This window comes from Limulus polyphemus, unplaced genomic scaffold (genome assembly GCF_000517525.1).
Source record: "Limulus polyphemus unplaced genomic scaffold, Limulus_polyphemus-2.1.2 Scaffold4223, whole genome shotgun sequence".
NCBI classification, from domain to species: Eukaryota; Metazoa; Arthropoda; class Merostomata; order Xiphosura; family Limulidae; genus Limulus; species Limulus polyphemus.
Window position 1 is genome coordinate 5,374 of NW_013669833.1, and position 17,412 is coordinate 22,785.

The 17,412-nt window shown below is 35.1% G+C and overlaps 1 protein-coding gene across 1 annotated transcript in view; it reads left to right on the forward strand.

Annotated features, from left to right (window-relative positions):
• LOC106470797 (vesicular glutamate transporter 1-like) overlaps window positions 1-17,412 on the forward strand; it is a gene marked incomplete at its 5' end in the record, with an annotated part of 35,463 nt that overhangs the window by 1,323 nt on the left and 16,728 nt on the right. The window contains 6 exons of the mRNA XM_022399444.1: window positions 1,043-1,148; window positions 6,711-6,798; window positions 7,496-7,582; window positions 11,465-11,604; window positions 15,313-15,570; window positions 16,911-17,043. Coding sequence (XP_022255152.1) covers window positions 1,043-1,148; window positions 6,711-6,798; window positions 7,496-7,582; window positions 11,465-11,604; window positions 15,313-15,570; window positions 16,911-17,043 — 812 coding nt within the window. The remainder of the gene's footprint in view (window positions 1-1,042; window positions 1,149-6,710; window positions 6,799-7,495; window positions 7,583-11,464; window positions 11,605-15,312; window positions 15,571-16,910; window positions 17,044-17,412) is intronic.

Consider the following 17,412-nt stretch of genomic DNA (forward strand, 5'->3'; position numbering starts at 1 on the left):
ATTCGAACCCGCGACCCGCAGATTGCGAGTCGAGCTCCCTAACCACCTGGCCATGCCATGTGATAGGTAAACTAACTCATGAATGCTCTTTGCATATACTTCGACTTCAAGTAAGGTTAAAGTAACTGTGGTAGTACTATTTTCTTACTCTGGTTCTTCCGACGGTTTATGAAACACCACGTAGTCTGTCAAGTAATTTAATTTCAAAACTGTTGACCTAATCTATGCATAATAGTTATGTTTTGTTCTCCATTTTACGCGAAGATGCTTTGATTGAAATCGGAATCACCTCGTTAGTTTTGTCCTCATTTTGGAAAGTATTTTTTCGAACGTGGAAGTTTCTTTTAATAAAAGAAGCACGAACCTCTTGCATTAAGAACATATTTGGGGTTAAAACTTTATGTCTGGTATTGTTTTGATTAATTTTTTTTTACTGGGAATATCAGATGAGAATGAAGAAAATTATTAATTGCGTCTCGAACAATCAGCTTAAACAGAAAGCCTCAATTTTACAAACCTGAGCTCTGAAATGCCTTCAATATAACAGGTATATGAAACTCCTGAAGCTGAATTACGTTATATGATATAAGACACTCCTTAAGTTATACAGACAAGATCTACAAAGGTAGAGATACTTGGAGTGTATGGGTTGATATGTTGTCTTTTTTTAATGGTTAATAATTACACAATCTACTGATTCAGTTAATTAAATAAGTGCGATCAATTACTTCAATCTACGACATTGGATCAGTTGAACTGGTGGATTCATATTGTTATGCTGGGTTTTTCGGTTTGAGATGGTGGATTCATATTTTTATGCTGGATTTTTCGGTTTGAGATGGTAGATTCATATTGTTGTGCTGAGTTTTTTGGTTTGAAATGATAGATTCATATTGTTGTGTTGAGTTTTTGTTTGAGATGGTGGATTGATATTGTTGTACTGGTTTTCTCGGGCTGAGATGGTGGATTCAGATTGTTGTTACGTTTTTTTCGGGATGAGATGGTGGATTCATATTGTTGTGCTGAGTTTTTCGGTGCTCAGTGTACGCCGCCTACTGAACATTTATGTGGTCCGATTGGGATGTTACACGTGTTCGTGTATTCTTAAAGTTGGGTGTATTCAGTACTCACGTACCAATGTTTTGCAGGTAAAGGACCGAGGTTTTAAAGTTCTTTTATTTCAGTTACTATCATAGAACTTTTATAAAAGTTGCCATACTTCACACGTTATATTCCTTGCCATATTTCACACGTTATATTCCTTATGTTTTTCACGTAAATAATTATGAAATATTACTGATAAATCAAGATAAAAGTTTTGTATAATCTATGTTATAAGACATATGTATTCGCGTGAAATTTAGCGATTATTATTGTCACCGTGTACGTGTGATTTCGAAACGGAATCCAAGGTTTTAAAATGAGGTTTATTAAAACTGTATTTACTCAACAGTTGTGAATAAATGTAAATAAAATGTGACGATGATAGGAATACTAATTATGTATATGAGCATGAAAATCAATAACATGAAGAAATAGGGTGAGCTTGGTTAATTATTATTTCCAACCAATAAATATATATGTATACAGAAGCTGTTTGTTTTAGTTTGTTTGTTTGAAGTTAAGCACAAAGCTACACAATGGGCTATCTGTGCTCTGCCCGCCACGGGTATCGAAACCCGGATTATAGCGTTGTAAGTTCGCAGACATACCGCTGTGCCACTGGGGGGGGGGGGCATTTTTTTAGAAGAAAGCTCATTGAACTATCTGCCGTATTCACCGCGGGGGTAATCGAACCCCGGATTTTAGTACTGAAAGTTTGTAAATTTACCGATGAATTCTCTGGTTGTATATCTGATTAGATCTTTATGGTTTTACTATTTTCTCTAATCATAGTTTGTAGTTTTATGTGTGTGTGTGTGTGTTTATAAAACAGTTTTTGTTCAGACATGTTTGTCGGTATTTTTTCAAACTATTTACCGTTGTTATCTTAGATACGCATAGATCTAGTCTTACGCCTAACAACACATAGATCACGTGCCTTAACTTTTTGCGTGTAAACCTTTCAAATGTTTCTTACTATTCGAGTTTAGATTTTGTTCGCTGCAGGAAAAGGCATTATTTGCTGTCAACTTGAAGCGCTAAAGTGAGATGAATCTCCAATGATATATTTCTATTAATATTGGTCCTTTCTGTGAACACTAAGTAAACAGACACGAATGTATTCAATTTTGAATGACCGGAAATGTTCCATCCTAGCGTGCGTCACAACTACACGCTCGACTAACACGACCGTGAGTCAGCGGAAACACGTCGTTGTTACCATGGTAACTACCGAAGCTCCACAATCACATTGTACAGTAAACGTAGAAAATAATGAATTTATGCCATTATATTACTCATACAAAGGGAGCAATTTGAATGGAAATTTTCAGTTTAAATACTAATACAAAAAATAACGTTTCTCTGGAAAGTTATTTATTTTCATAATTTGCGTGTTCTTATAATTTATGACTTTATCATATAAAAGAATTATTTGATAATTCCGAAAGCCATTTCTGTGACAATAAAAGTCCGAAACTCTGTTTAAAATAAAAACAACAACAACAATGTGAATTCTTTTTAACGAATCAAATCAAATTGTAAAATATGATATGATAAGTTTAGGAATTATATCTAGAAGGTAGTATATATTTATTTCAGCTTAGTTATATTATTTACTTATTGTTACTTGCATTAATCGTTATTATACCTTCATTATACAGATCGTTATGGACTAACCTAAATCTCCTAAGCTGGCCGAACATCGTGAGATATTGTTGGGATTATGGTCGAAAACATCGTTAACAGCGAGGGTAGCAAACTGAAAGAAAAAAATGATTCTAATGTTTATAAGTAGGAATGTTTGTTAGTTTTGAATTTCGCGCAAAGCTACACGAGGGATATCTGCGCTAGCTGTCCCTAATTTAGCAGGGTAAGACTAGAGGGAAGGCAGCTAGTCGTAACCACCCACCGCCAACTCTTGGGCTACTCTTTTACCAACGAATAGTGGGATTGTACTTATTACAAATAAACAATCCAATCTCGCGTCAAAGAACATGCTCGCCCTTTCCGTTGTGAGGGCGTTACAATGTGACGGTCAGTCCAAGTAATCGTTGGTAAAAGAGTAGCCGAAGAGTTGGCGGTGGGTGGTGTTCACTAGCAGCCAGCCCTCCAGTGGCACAGCAGTATGTCTGTGAACTTACAACGCTAGAAACCGGGTTTCGATACCCGTGATGTAGCTTTGTGCATATTAAAATAAAAAAAAAAAACAGACTAGCAGCCTTTTCCTATAGTCTATCACTGCTAATTTGGGGACGGCTAGCGCAGATAACCCTCGTGCTGCTTTGCGCGAAATTCAAAACAAACTAAACTATTTCCACTTCCAGTCGTAATGTAAGTCGTGAAATTTTAAACAAGGGAGGATATGAACTCGTAATATTCATAAAACATTTTATTGGAATATTGGCATCTTATACTTAGAATTAAACCATAAACTAAGCATTTTTTTTTCTTCCCCGCATTGTTAACACTCGGCGACAAGCATCTCTACATGAAAGTGTTTGAAGATTAGCAATAAGAAGTTAAATTTTACTGTTACTTAGAATTAAACCATAAACTAAGCATTTTTTTTTCTTCCTCGCATTGTTAACACTCGGCGACAAGCATCTCTACATGAAAGTGTTTGAAGATTAGCAATAAGAAGTTAAATTTTACTGAGGGTGAAATAAAAAAAAATGTTCCTCAAAAAAATTTGCCCGATCAATTACGGGTAATAACATTTTATTGTTTGTTTGTTTTAAATTTCGCGCAAAGCTACACGAGGGCTATCTGTCCCTACTTTAGCAGTGTAAGACTAGAGGAAAGGCAGCTAGTCATCACCACTCACCGCCAACTCTTGGGCTACTATTTTACCAACGAATAGTGGGATTGACCGTAACATTATAATAACTGGGACTCGAACCCGCGTCCCTCAGATTTCGAGTTAGCGCCCTAACCACCCGGCTATGCCGGTCCTCTTTATGAAAGCTAAATAAGGACAATAAAAAGAATAAATAGATTAAATATACATTTAATCTACACAATTACAATACAATGCCTTGTTATGCACCTTCTAATTCAGGAAATTAGTTTGTAAAACTTTAAAAGCGTATCTTAGATATTTGTCAAAATGTCGATCAGTAGCGAATTGAATGTACAGCGTAATAGGTCTGACTCATAGCTTACACCACGACTGTGTTGCGTAATTTACGTGTCTCCTTTATACATAGAGTTCCCCACGCGTAATACAGTTGTAGCACAACGCCATTATACGGGTTTGTGTATTTTAGAATTTTAAATGAAGTTATAGAGCCCTGAAAGTTAGAAACAAACGATACTCACTTCGTGAACGATTTGTACTAATGGCCAGCTACGTATTGCATCAATCATTAGCTCCAAAACAGTTAATGAGATAATGAAAGGGATTCTGGTTGTACATTTCAAAGACATATATTTGACTGATAATATTTCGCGTTGTGTTGATCTAAGCCTTTCAAGTAATAATGGAAAATACGACAAAATCTTGAAGTTTAAAAAAAATCTCTGTCTGAAACGTAAAGTTTAAGTTATTTCTTTGGAATATATATGTGTACTTTGTATAATTTTTTATTATTCACAGTAAACGAAATAGTTGACTAGTCATAGAGGTGGCAATAAATGTTGATGACTAGCCATAGAGGTGGCAGTGAATGCTGTTGACTAGTCATAGAGGTGGTAGTGAATGTTGTTGACTAGTCATAGAGGTGGCAGTGAATGTTGTTGACTAGTCATAGAGGTGGCAGTGAATGTTGTTGACTAGTCATAGAGGTGGCAGTGAATGCTGTTGACTAGTCATAGAGGTGGCAGTGAATGCTGTTGACTAGTCATAGAGGTGGCAGTGAATGTTGTTGACTAGTCATAGAGGTGGCAGTGAATGTTGTTGACTAGCTGCCTTCCCTCTAGTCTATTTGTTCAAAACTAGAAACAGTTACCGGTGATAGCTCTGGAGTAGAATTGCGCAAATATCCGAAAATAAACAAACAAGTTATTTTAGCGTGTGGTCTGGAAAGACGATGGACAGTATGACCTTATTTAGAGGCGATTTTGGATAATAAATGTACAATATGTATCATAAATCATACTGCATAATCTTAAGAAAAGTAATTATGTCACGATTTGTTGTGAAGCGCGAAACTCAAGTTTCCATACCCGTTTCTCTTATGAAGTTTCCTGATTGTTCTAGAAAAGTTTGTGTCTATGCCGATATTAGAGCAGGCTACTCTAAATAATCATCAGTACCTCAGCAATTTTAATACTTACCCTCCACTGGTTAAGCCTAAACGTTTGCCAAAGTTACACATAAAATAAGCCTAACGTAAAAAGTGAATTGATAAGGCAAGACACATCAGGTCTGCTTGGATTTTAAAAGACTTGTTTCTCACCTCTAGGCTAGAACACAGACCGTCGATGTGTAAACACTGGCCAGAACACCGACCGTCGATGTGTAAACACTGTTTTCTTTTGTACATACGATGCACTTCGTACGATGAATTTAATGTCGACAGTCGAATAAATAATCGTAGAAATTTTCTCCCTTTTTTTTATTGAACAACGATAGTGATATAAAGTTCTAGTTGGTTCAAAGACATTCTTTCTTTATTGTTTTCTGTCAAGCTTACTGATTTTCCTTTGTATTTTTTCCTTCAGATGGCACAACGCGTTTAGTCTGAATGAAACATCTTTGAAGAAGTTAGATTAGGTTAACAAAACAACAAACGAACCCAACAACCAAACAAATGAATATTGAAACGCAGAATATCATGCACCCACATATATCCAAAACACCAGTCAACTCGCCCACAAATGCAGAATTTTTTAATTGGTCAGTGAGTATCAAAACATTTCGTACATATTACAACAGTTCATGAACTCACTAAAGTACGAAATAAAACTATCCAGTCCCCGGGGTCAATAATATCCTCGGTCCCCCTTTTTTTCATTCTATTTATTAAATTTTGCTGATTTTTCATAAAAGAAATTTACCTGACAAATTTATTTATGAATCCGCGAAAAAGCAGTAGCCATTTTAGCTCATTAAGTAGTATGCATTTATAGTGAGCTTTGGAATACCCCACTGCAGGACCCCGGGGCAGCTGCCCCCTTGCTTCCCTCTCGTCAACTCAGCTTACACAACACCTTGATTTTGATGTCATGTGTGTATTTATAGTGCATTCATGTAAAATACGCGTTTGATACCTTAACCTAGTGATAAGTGACGTTAACCAGTGAATTGTTTGTGGACTATAACGCAATCAAACTAAGTGAATCAGTGAATATCACTAAATGTTATACGTGTAACATTCATCAGTGAATATCACGTGTAACATTCGTGGACGTGGCCCTGAAGTGGGAAGTAGAATCAGTTTTTGTGTCCTGAAGGAGGAAGATGTCTAGATAGCATTTGACCCTCCCAGGTCGCGAATAGCAACACAACCCAGATCAGACTAAGTTAGGCTAGGGTTGTCTTGTAATATGTTCTTGCCTTATGCATAACAGTACGTTAGTCTGATTCTGATATTAGTGTCAAAGAAAGAAATTTAATGTTGAAGTTGGACAACTTTTATATATATATATATATATATCGTCTGTAGGGGGTCACATACCCAGCTTGCCATGGTATCTGGCGACATTGGGCGCCGCCTCTGGAACGTAGCCGTCTTGCTACACTAGCGTTTTGTGGTAAGTACAGTTTAAAATTTGTGTTGTGTATTAATGTTTAACACCAAATGTATTAATGTTTAACATCAAATAGGGGAATTGTAATTATTCACAAGAATGTTAGGTGTATATAAAGTATTACATTAAACCACATTGTTTACTCCCCAAATACGTGAGATATATATATATATACGTGGAATATTACACCAATCAACAATGCTCTTTCGTAACTGTATACAGTATAAACTTTATTTGTTTTTAACACAAAGCTACACAATGAGTTATCCGTGTTCTGCCCACCACAGGTATCTAAACTCGATTTTTAGAGTTATAAGCTTCCAGACTTGCCGTTGAGTCAGCGGGGGTGAGGATGGGGGATGGCATAAATCATATAAACACTAACACTAGTCAACGTACATGTTTAATCACTTTTTATATTAGCAACAAACATACGTCACTGGAAACCAAAATCTGTCTTCCTCTCTCATCCGATATATCACCTTTCAGTCTTAAGACTCGAGGCATATACATGTTAAAACAAATAAGGCATTTTATGCTACTGACTTTCAATATATATATATATACACACACATAAAAGGTTTCAAGTTTCTATACAGAGACGTATACGTTACACGCACACATCATGGAAACATCTTATATTTTACATTATAAAAGCTGTTGATGAATGAAGTAATGTAAACTGTCTGATAATTTGCAGGTTCTTATGCTGGAGCTGTGATGGGAATGCCTCTATCAGGAATGTTAACTGATTACATAGGATGGCAGGCATGTTTTTATTTCTACGGTAAGTTTTGTATAGGCTTCTTTATCTGGTTCTATATCTATTTTTGTATTACTAATCATATACTATAGAAAGAAATGTGATACACGTAACTGGAAATGTTTTTTAAATAAATAATCGCTATAAATCGCTACAATATGTGGATTAGATATATGTGAGCCTTCATGAAAACGATTGGATATAACATAACATAAACTTTTGGGACAACATGGGATCTATTAGTTCATCTCGGCTGTTCCGTCCTCAAAACTAAATTTAAATGATTAAAAAATAAAATAAAAAAATGTTAAACCCAGCCCTTATCATTCATATACTTATAAAACTTAAATTTACTGCCTCTACAACATCTGAAGGCAACCTATTCCAAAGACCAACCACCCTGTTAGAAAAATGAAACTGTCTTACTGAAGATGACTGCCACCTTGCCAAAATTTATATTTGTGTCCCCTAGTCCTACTATTCTCATTGTTGAATATAAAAAAGATGATGCATTAACACTATCAATTCCCTTTACAATCTTAAACACCTCAATCAGATCCCCCCCCCCAACTCTTCTTTTTTCAAGAGTAAACAATTTGAGAGATTCAGCCTCTCGTCGTATGACAACCCCTCCATTCCAGGCACCATTCTAGTAACACTTCTCTGAATCCTTTCCAACAATTCATTGTCCTTCCTAAGGTAAAGAGCCCAAGACTGAACACAATATTCCAAATGTGGCCTAACCAGTTATCTGTACAATGAAAGTATAACTTCTTTAGACTTGTATTTAATATTTTTGTAGAAACTACCTAAAATACTGTTTGCCCTACCACTAGCAACAGCACACTGCTTGGATGGCTTTAGAGAGTGGTAAACTATTACACCATAAGCCCTTTCTTTCATGACACTATTAAGGTTATTCCCATCCAAATTATACTTATAATTCAAATTATGGATAATCCACTTGCAATATCTTGCATTTATTATAATTAAAACCCATCTGTCATTTGTTTGCCCAACTCACTAAATGATCTAAATCCTTTTGTAAATCAGCAGCAACCTCCTCACAGCTAGCAACACCCAAGACCTTAATATCATTTGAAAATGTAAGTAATATATTGACTATTCCTTCATCTATGTCATTGATGTAAATCACGAAGAGCAAAGTTCCTAACACTGAGCCCTAAGATACTACACTTGTGACATTAATCCAGTTTGACTGAACTCCATTCGTAACAACCCTCTGCTTTCTTCCATCCAGCCACTCTTCTATAAGCCATCATGAACACATTTTTGTGGTTAATAATTGTAAGTTTTTGATAAACCGAATGCTAATCATAAACTAAACAAGTGGCATTATCATACACAATGTTTAGAAAGCATAGTTTAAAATATTTTCAAACTATCTTGATTTAACAAGTGCTTATGTATTTCGTAAAAGTGTGGGGTTTAGTGAATGCAAAATACATCAAACAATAGCACTTGTAATGTTTCATTTCTTTTCATTAGTGCTTTCATTGAACACGATAAGAAATCAAATATATTGCTGTAGTCTTTGTATATTATTGTTTGTATACACTGTAGCACATTGTTGTTTGTGTACACTGTAGCACATTGTTGTTTGTATACACTGTAGAATATTGTCGTTTGTGTACATTGTAGCACATTATGATTTGTATGCACTGTAGCATATTATTGTTTGTATACATTGTGGCACATTGTCGTTTGTATGCACTGTAGCATATTGTTGTTTGTATACACTGTAGAATATTGTTGTTTGTATACACTGTAGAATATTGTCGTTTGTGTACATTGTAGCACATTATGATTTGTATGCACTGTAGCATATTATTGTGTGTATACATTGTGGCACATTGTCGTTTGTATGCACTGTAGCATATTGTCGTTTTAAATTTAAATATTTGTATTTTGGAGGTACACACAAATCCGTTTTAGTTAAATTCTATGATTTAGATTTATCTGTATTAGTGAACTTGTAGGGTATCGACAAAGCTGTAATAATAAAATATTGAGCTAATAAAGTTACATTCTGGAGATATAGGCTGTTGTCAGAATTTAAAATATAATTATTTCACCGATTGTCAAAGTAAAAGGCTTTTACTTATATTTCTTAATATTATAAAGATATACTACATTGTTGATGGCGTGATTCACTTACAATCGTGGCGCGAGTTATCGTAATTGTTTGATGGTCTTTCTTCTAAATATCCTCTGTTCCTTTTGTCAAAGTGTACCCAGGCTTTGACGGAGTAATTCTTCTTCTTATCTCCTTTTCTACTGTTAGTCTTACTCTAACATATTAAATGTTAAGCCTATGTCAGTCGTTAGGCCTATCACTTCTACGATAGTTAACTTCACGCCGAACTTTTCATTGCCCGTAACCTTATTCTCTTCCGTTATTGTCTGTCTACTGTTTTACGCTCGTCTCACATTATTTATATCTTTATCACTTAATCGTCTGGCCTTCTAAATATCTCTATATTCTCGACGTCAATGTATTGCATACGACGTTCGATAGTCTCAACATCAATTAATTATAAACATTACTTCCTACAATCGTCTGATTTTAACTCTTATGATAACAAAAACTAAACAATGATAAAATATTCACTCACAAAATATATTCATCAATAATATCTAAACTAAACAGTCTTTTATATCATGACAGTCGTGATTTTATTTACATTTATAGAAATGTCTCACAATAAACTCCAGTTTACGTTAAACAAAGTTAAGAATAAAAACCTTTCTAACAAATCAACATGAATATTAGACATTCAACATAAACACTATAGTTGGCCGAAGAACAATCAGGTAATAGCTTTTTTTTTATTTAGCGACGATGTATATTGTTGAACACTGCCAAAAATATAAGCGTGAAAGCGTTCTCGACAGAGTGACAAAGGGAATAAGCCTTTTATAGTTAATGATAATTTATGCTTCTATTTACTCTTAATCAAATATGCTAATTTAAAAACATAACATTTTAAAATCGAGATCTTATTTTTACGTCTTCCTTTCATTTGATCGGCGTTTGTTACACAAAAGTTGAGCATGGCAACAAAATGATTATTATCACAATTAATACAAAACTTATCTCTAAAGATTATAAAGAGTTTCGATAAGATACTGTACGTGTTATCTTAAATTCTTAACCTCGTGAACTAGTAAATTGTTACCAGCTTAGACAAGTTTTTAATTCAGTTTTAAAATGAGAAAAGTCCTCTGTACACTGATTAATGTATGAAATATATTTTACAAACATTACACTTCTCTACTTACCATCTGTCTTTATGGTAAACAGCTAGCAGTGGCGAATAGTGTTCATTATGAACCACATAACTTACATTATAATGTACAAGTTCCCCTCTTGATGGGCTGCGGATATAGTTAATAAAGTTACTTACTTGTTATGATACGTATATGCATTTTTGAGATACATCTAGCCAATCGATATTTTTCAAAACATGGCGTTATACATACGCTTAATTTTATGTTCCCCTTCATTGTGGGCCCGGCATGGCCAGGTGGTTAGCGCGCTCGACTCGCAATCTGAGGATCGCGGGTACGAATTCCCGTCCCACCAAACATGCTCGCCCTTTCAGCTGTTGGGGCGTTATAATGTGACGATCAATCCCACTATTCGTTGGTAAAATAGTAGCCCAAGAGTTGGCGGTGGGTGGTGATGACTGGCTGCCTTCCCTCTAGTCTTACACTGCTAAATTAGGGACGGCTAGCGCAGATGGCTCTCGTGTAGCTTTGCGCGAAATTGAAAACAAACAAACCAAACCGTTCGTTGTGTGCTATTTTCGAATATTTCCACAATGTAATTTCTGTGTTAAATGTTGTTGTTTTTTAAATTATTTTATTTCATCGTAACTACAGGTGCTTGCGGATTGATATGGTACATTTTCTGGATGTGGCAGTCATTTGAGAAGCCTTCGAAACATCCAACTATAACTCAAGAAGAACTCATCTATATCGAACACAGCTTAGGCGATGCTGTTGGTCAATGCCCTTTTACTGTAAGTTCATTCTTTACAACCGTAACAGTGAGTGAGTGAGTGATATGTTGTGTCATTGATGACTTATATACGAAAATAACAATTTTTTTTTGTCTGAGATAAGGAAAAATAATGATTGCGCATACAAGAAATATGATAAACGTTTTCACCCCTAAATAGTTGAAAGGAGCAAGATTAAGTTGGTTTGGGTTAATATTAACACTAAGAGTAAGTGCTTTACCAACTGAGCGAAAGGGTAAACCCACTAACGGTTGCTAGTAAGGCACTTTTTTTTTTAACGATTCAAGTTATCACATTTTCCCTTCTCACAAACAAGTCAGATCCTCGGTCCTTATCTCAAGTTCGTAAGACCACTACTAGTTGGGCATGTGGTAATCCAATTTTTTTATATGCCATGAACAGGATTCGAGCCTGGAATCGCTCGCATTACAAGCAGCAAGTGGTTTACAAACAGAGTTAAAAGATTAACCCTCTAGCCTTTGCTAGTAAAGCACTTTTCACTACCCAAATTACCACATTACAACATGTTACTTTTGGACTAGGCTGTGATATTCACGTATATTGATACCCAACAGATAAGTTCAAAGTATCCGCAAAACACAGATTTCGGAAATGCTGTTCAAAATAATTTTTCAAAAAAAAAAGCACATCAAGGAAAGCACAAATACTCAGATGAACAAGTTAAATAAAATTTGTTATTCACAATAGTGTGTTATATATCTTATTATACCCAGTGGACAGCTTACAAGTTCTGTTGTGATTCCGTCTGGCTGCTGGAATTGAGAGGACGAAGTATGTGGTTATCCCCACTTCTATAGTCGGCAAAAGTCTTCGTGTGGTATCCCATAAGTCATTAAGATACAAACGTCAGTTAATTATCTACACACATAATCCAAATCATTCGAAATGAGTTTTCTTAGGTGTTTTCATCACCTGTTCGAATAGGCTACCTTCGTAGAAGGTCCATACAGAAACACATACACGTTAGCTTGACACTTGAGTTGTAGTACGAAACATTTACCTCTGTTAAAAAAAAAGGATTAGCACGGTTACGATCTTTCGATCCAGTTCACAAGAATGTCATGACTGCATGCAGAAATGCATGGAAATTAAAAAACATTATCCGAATATGCCTAAATAAGATTTACTCTACACTGAAATTAGTAATTATTTCAGCTACGACTGTTTCAAGCTTTAATTATAACTCAACAAATTTGCATATTTTCTGCAGGGTCTTTCTTAAATGAATAGTCAGATGATATATACTAAATTTCTGAATATGTGGTTATCAAACGAAATAGTTATAAAAACATATCATAAAATACTATTGAAACTTATTAAAACGTTATGAGTGTAGAAGCTCATATTTGCATCCACAATATTAAGTTTAAAAAAACTGGAAAAATTTATATGAATGCTAGCTCCCTCTGGTGACGAATACTCGATATAAGATTACATAAGCTGGCAAAATAATCAGAAAAACTACTTCTGTTGACAAATATTAAACGTGGGTTTAGGTAAACTGGAAAATTGATATGAATGCTAGCTCCCTCTTGTGACAAATACTCGATATAAGATTACAGAAGCTGGCAAACTGATAAGAAAAACTACTTCTGTTGACAAACAATGAACGTGAGTTTAGATAAACTGGAAAACTGATATCATTGCCAGCTCCCTCTGATGACCAATATTGGATGAAACTCTGAAGAAATGGTAAATTGATCTGATTGATAAAGCATCTCGCTAGTAAAGGTCATATAAAGATTTCGTGATGATAAAATGGTTGATTAGAAAGCAGGTTATGACAGTAAGTATAGAAAGCAGGTTATGACAGTAAGTATTTATTAACAGTCCAATCAAGAAGTTGAAAAGAGTAACCTTAGAAGGAAGTTTTGTTCTATCTTTTTTTTTTGTTGTTGTTGTTGTCTTTATTCGGCCAAAAGCCATAAGTGATACTTGTGAAATTAAAAAAAAAAAAATTCAAAATAACTTTGAATATAAGACCAGCGATAGAATCAAGGGAATAAGCGCGAATTTTCTAAATTCTGCACAAGTTGAATTAGAAAATCGTATTCGAAAACAACTAGTTTCTGTATGTAAAAGAATAAATACTATTAATTTGTCAAAAAATGTTTTAAAATAAATTTAACATAGCATAAAATTTTGGGACTACATGGGACCTATTGGTCCATCTCGGTTGTTCCATCCTCTAAATAAACTAAAAATATCAATAAATAAATTTTAAAAACATCTTCAATCCAGCCCTTATCATTCATATACTTATTAAGTTTTCTCTTAAACTCACTTAAATTTACTGCCTCTACAACATTTGAAGGCAACCCATTCCAAAGGCCAACCACCATGTTAGAAAAATAAAACTGTCTTAGTTGAAGATGATTCCTACCTTGCCAAAATTTATACATGTGTCCTCTAGTCCTGCTATTCTCACTGAAAAAAAGATGATACATCAACACTATCAATTCCCTTTACAATCTGTTTTTTTAAATTATGCACAAAGCTACACAAGGGCTATCTGTGCTCTGCCCACCACGGGTATCGAAACCCGGTTTCTAGCGTTGTAAGTCCGCAGTCATACCGCTGTGTCACTGGGGGGCTTTTTTATAATCTTAAGCATCTCAACTCTTCCTTTTGCCCTTCAGTGACACAGCGGTATATTTGCGGACTTACAACGCTAGAAACCGGGTTTCAATACCCGTAGTGGGCAGAGCACAGATATTCCATTGTGCAGCTTTGTGTTTAATAACAAATAAACAAACTATTCTTATTTTTCAAGAGAAAACAAGTTGAGAGATTTATCTTAACTATCTTTACCCCAGAGGTTCACAAATGAAAAAAAATAAAATCGCTTATCAACTAGAAAAAACAAACAGCAGAAACAACGAAAAATAAACAATTTATTCTGTTCTGAAAAGCGTACCTTTAGAGTAGTGCGATCCGTTCTCTTACGGGAATTCTTACTTTAAGAATTAAAATTGCTTGTTTGTAAAACGCAGTAAAGAATTGTACGCTTATAGAAGGCTTAACTTTGGCTTATTGCAATAATATAGGTTCTGGGAACTCTTCCTTCCCCAACTAGAAATGTCTGTCCGGTAAAGAGTTGAATCCACTAAGAACATCACTGTTTCTGAGATGCTTAGAAATTACAATATTTCTTTATTTGTTTAAAAATTTCAGAATAATGAAAATGTGCGCCATCTACAAAAATAAAATTCACTAAAAGGCCAATTTGACAATAAAAACAAGTAATTGGATCAGCAGTAAAGAATCTTTATCCTGTAATTCATTATATAGTCAAATTAATGTTGAATAACTTAAATAAAGCACTTGTATCGTTGCTACTCTATTTCACATAGTTCGTGAAACAATTTCGAAACATATTTCAAAATATTTATCACCTTGCTTATGTTTGTTCATTGTTAAGCTACGCAATCTGTGCGGTGTCCCCCACGATTATCGAAACCCGGTTTTTAGAGGTGTGAACCCTCAAACTTACCGCTGAGCCATTGGGGGTCATCAAATTCGAAATGGCTCAAATAATTTCCTTATATGTCAGTTACAATCAGTACATCTTTAGACTAACGAATGTAATCTTTCCATTGAGTATTCTAACGTCCTCATTCACTAAGATGAAAAAGTTTGGCCATAACTCATTTTTTTCTAATTACGTTGTTTGCCATATCATTGCAGCTGAAAACCACGCCATGGAAAGCAATCTTTACTTCAATGCCTGTGTACGCTATCATAGTGGCTATAACTCATTTATTTCTAATTACGTTGTTTGCCATATCATTGCAGCTGAAAACCACGCCATGGAAAGCAATCTTTACTTCAATGCCTGTGTACGCTATCATAGTGGCCAACTTTGCTAGGAGCTGGAGCTTCTACCTTTTACTGATCTCTCAACCCATGTACTTCAAGGAAGTCTTCCACTTTGAAATAGACAAGGTGGGTAAAGCCGTATATGTACTTCAAGGAAGTCTTACACTTTGAAATAGACAAGGTGGGTAAAGCCGTATATGTACTTCAAGGAAGTCTTCCACTTTGAAATAGACAAGGTGGGTAAAGCCGTATAAGTACTTCAAAGAAGTCTTCCACTTTGAAATAGACAAGGTGGGTAAAGCCGTATATGTACTTCAAGGAAGTCTTCCACTTTGAAATAGACAAGGTGAGTAAAGCCGTATATGTACTTCAAGGAAGTCTTTCACTTTAAAATAGACAAGGTGGGTAAAGCCGTATATGTACTTCAAGGAAGTCTTTCACTTTAAAATAGACAAGGTGGGTAAAGCCGTATATGTACTTCAAGGAAGTCTTTCACTTTAAAATAGAAAAGGTGGGTAAAGCCGTATATGTACTTCAAGGAAGTCTTTCACTTTGAAATAGACAAGGTGGGTAAAGCCATATATGTACTTCAAGGAAATCTTACACTTTGAAATAGACAAGGTGGGTAAAGCCATATGTTTATTTGATGGTTTGTATGTTTATAATATTTTGTCACTTCTGGAGTTAAAGGATTCTTGAAAACACAGTGTTTCTGGAGAACAGGTTAATTATGACTAATTCTCGATGAAAACAAAAATATACTTTTACAATTGTACTTGTCACAAGATTTTCGTATTAGACCGATTATATTTTAAAATATTACGTTCTTAATCTTAAGGATTTTCAAGAATTAAAAGAGTGTATAAGAATAGTATTCCAATCACACTATATTTGCCATATCCGTTGCCGACGACGCGTTTCGCTCAATCCAGAACTCATCAGGCTGACCGGGACACAACAAACACAGTACAACAATCGCTATGATGTGTAGGCCTTATTAATCAAAAGTCGAGTGTATCGTAGAAACTACTGTAAGTACTTTTAAATGCGTTGAAATCAAAAGTTGATTTCGTTTGTATTGGGTTGTAACAACTTACCTTTTGATCGAGGATTTCTCAATTTGTCACCTTTACGGTGAAATTTAACAAAAACTAGAATCTTTACTTTTAAGTTTATTTGAATATTGTAGATATACTAAGAATATAAAATAAACCTTGCGTGTATTACTTGTCCTATCTCCTTTGAGTCGTGTCAATCCAGTAAGGGAGGGTTGTCTAATTGTTAACGGTACAACTGTTAGCTGGAGTAGAACCCTGAAGAGGTTATAATTTTGTATGGTTATTAATTTTACGTGAAATATCGTGCTATTTTTTATTTTAGTGTCTGTTTAATGTTTGGTGACTTATTCTAGCCACATATTGTTCTAAAAATGCTATGTATATAGGTCTATTTTTTATGTCTTTTAGTCTGGAGTACTAGGAGCCCTTCCTCACCTCCTAATGACATTAGTGGTCCCAATAGGAGGACAGTTGGCTGATTATCTCCGCCGAAGGGAAATTTTGACCACAACTTCAGTACGGAAAATTTTCAACTGTGGAGGTAAGTAACACTGGAATGGTGAGGGTCTGTCCTGCTATTGTTATTTAGACGTTTGTACACTGGAAGAGTGAGGGTCCTGCTATCTTTATTTAGACGTTTGTACACTGGAAGGTTGAGGGTCCTGCTATCTTTATTTAGACGTTTGTACACTGGAAGGTTGAGGGTCCGTCTTGCTATCTTTATTTAGACGTTTGTACACTGGAAGAGTGAGGGTCCTGCTATCTTTATTTAGACGTTTGTACACTGGAAGAGTGAGGGTCCTGCTATCTTTATTTAGGCGTTTGTACACTGGAAGGTTTAGGGTCCTGCTATCTTTATTTAGGCGTTTGTACACTGGAAGGTTTAGGGTCCTGCTATCTTTATTTAGAC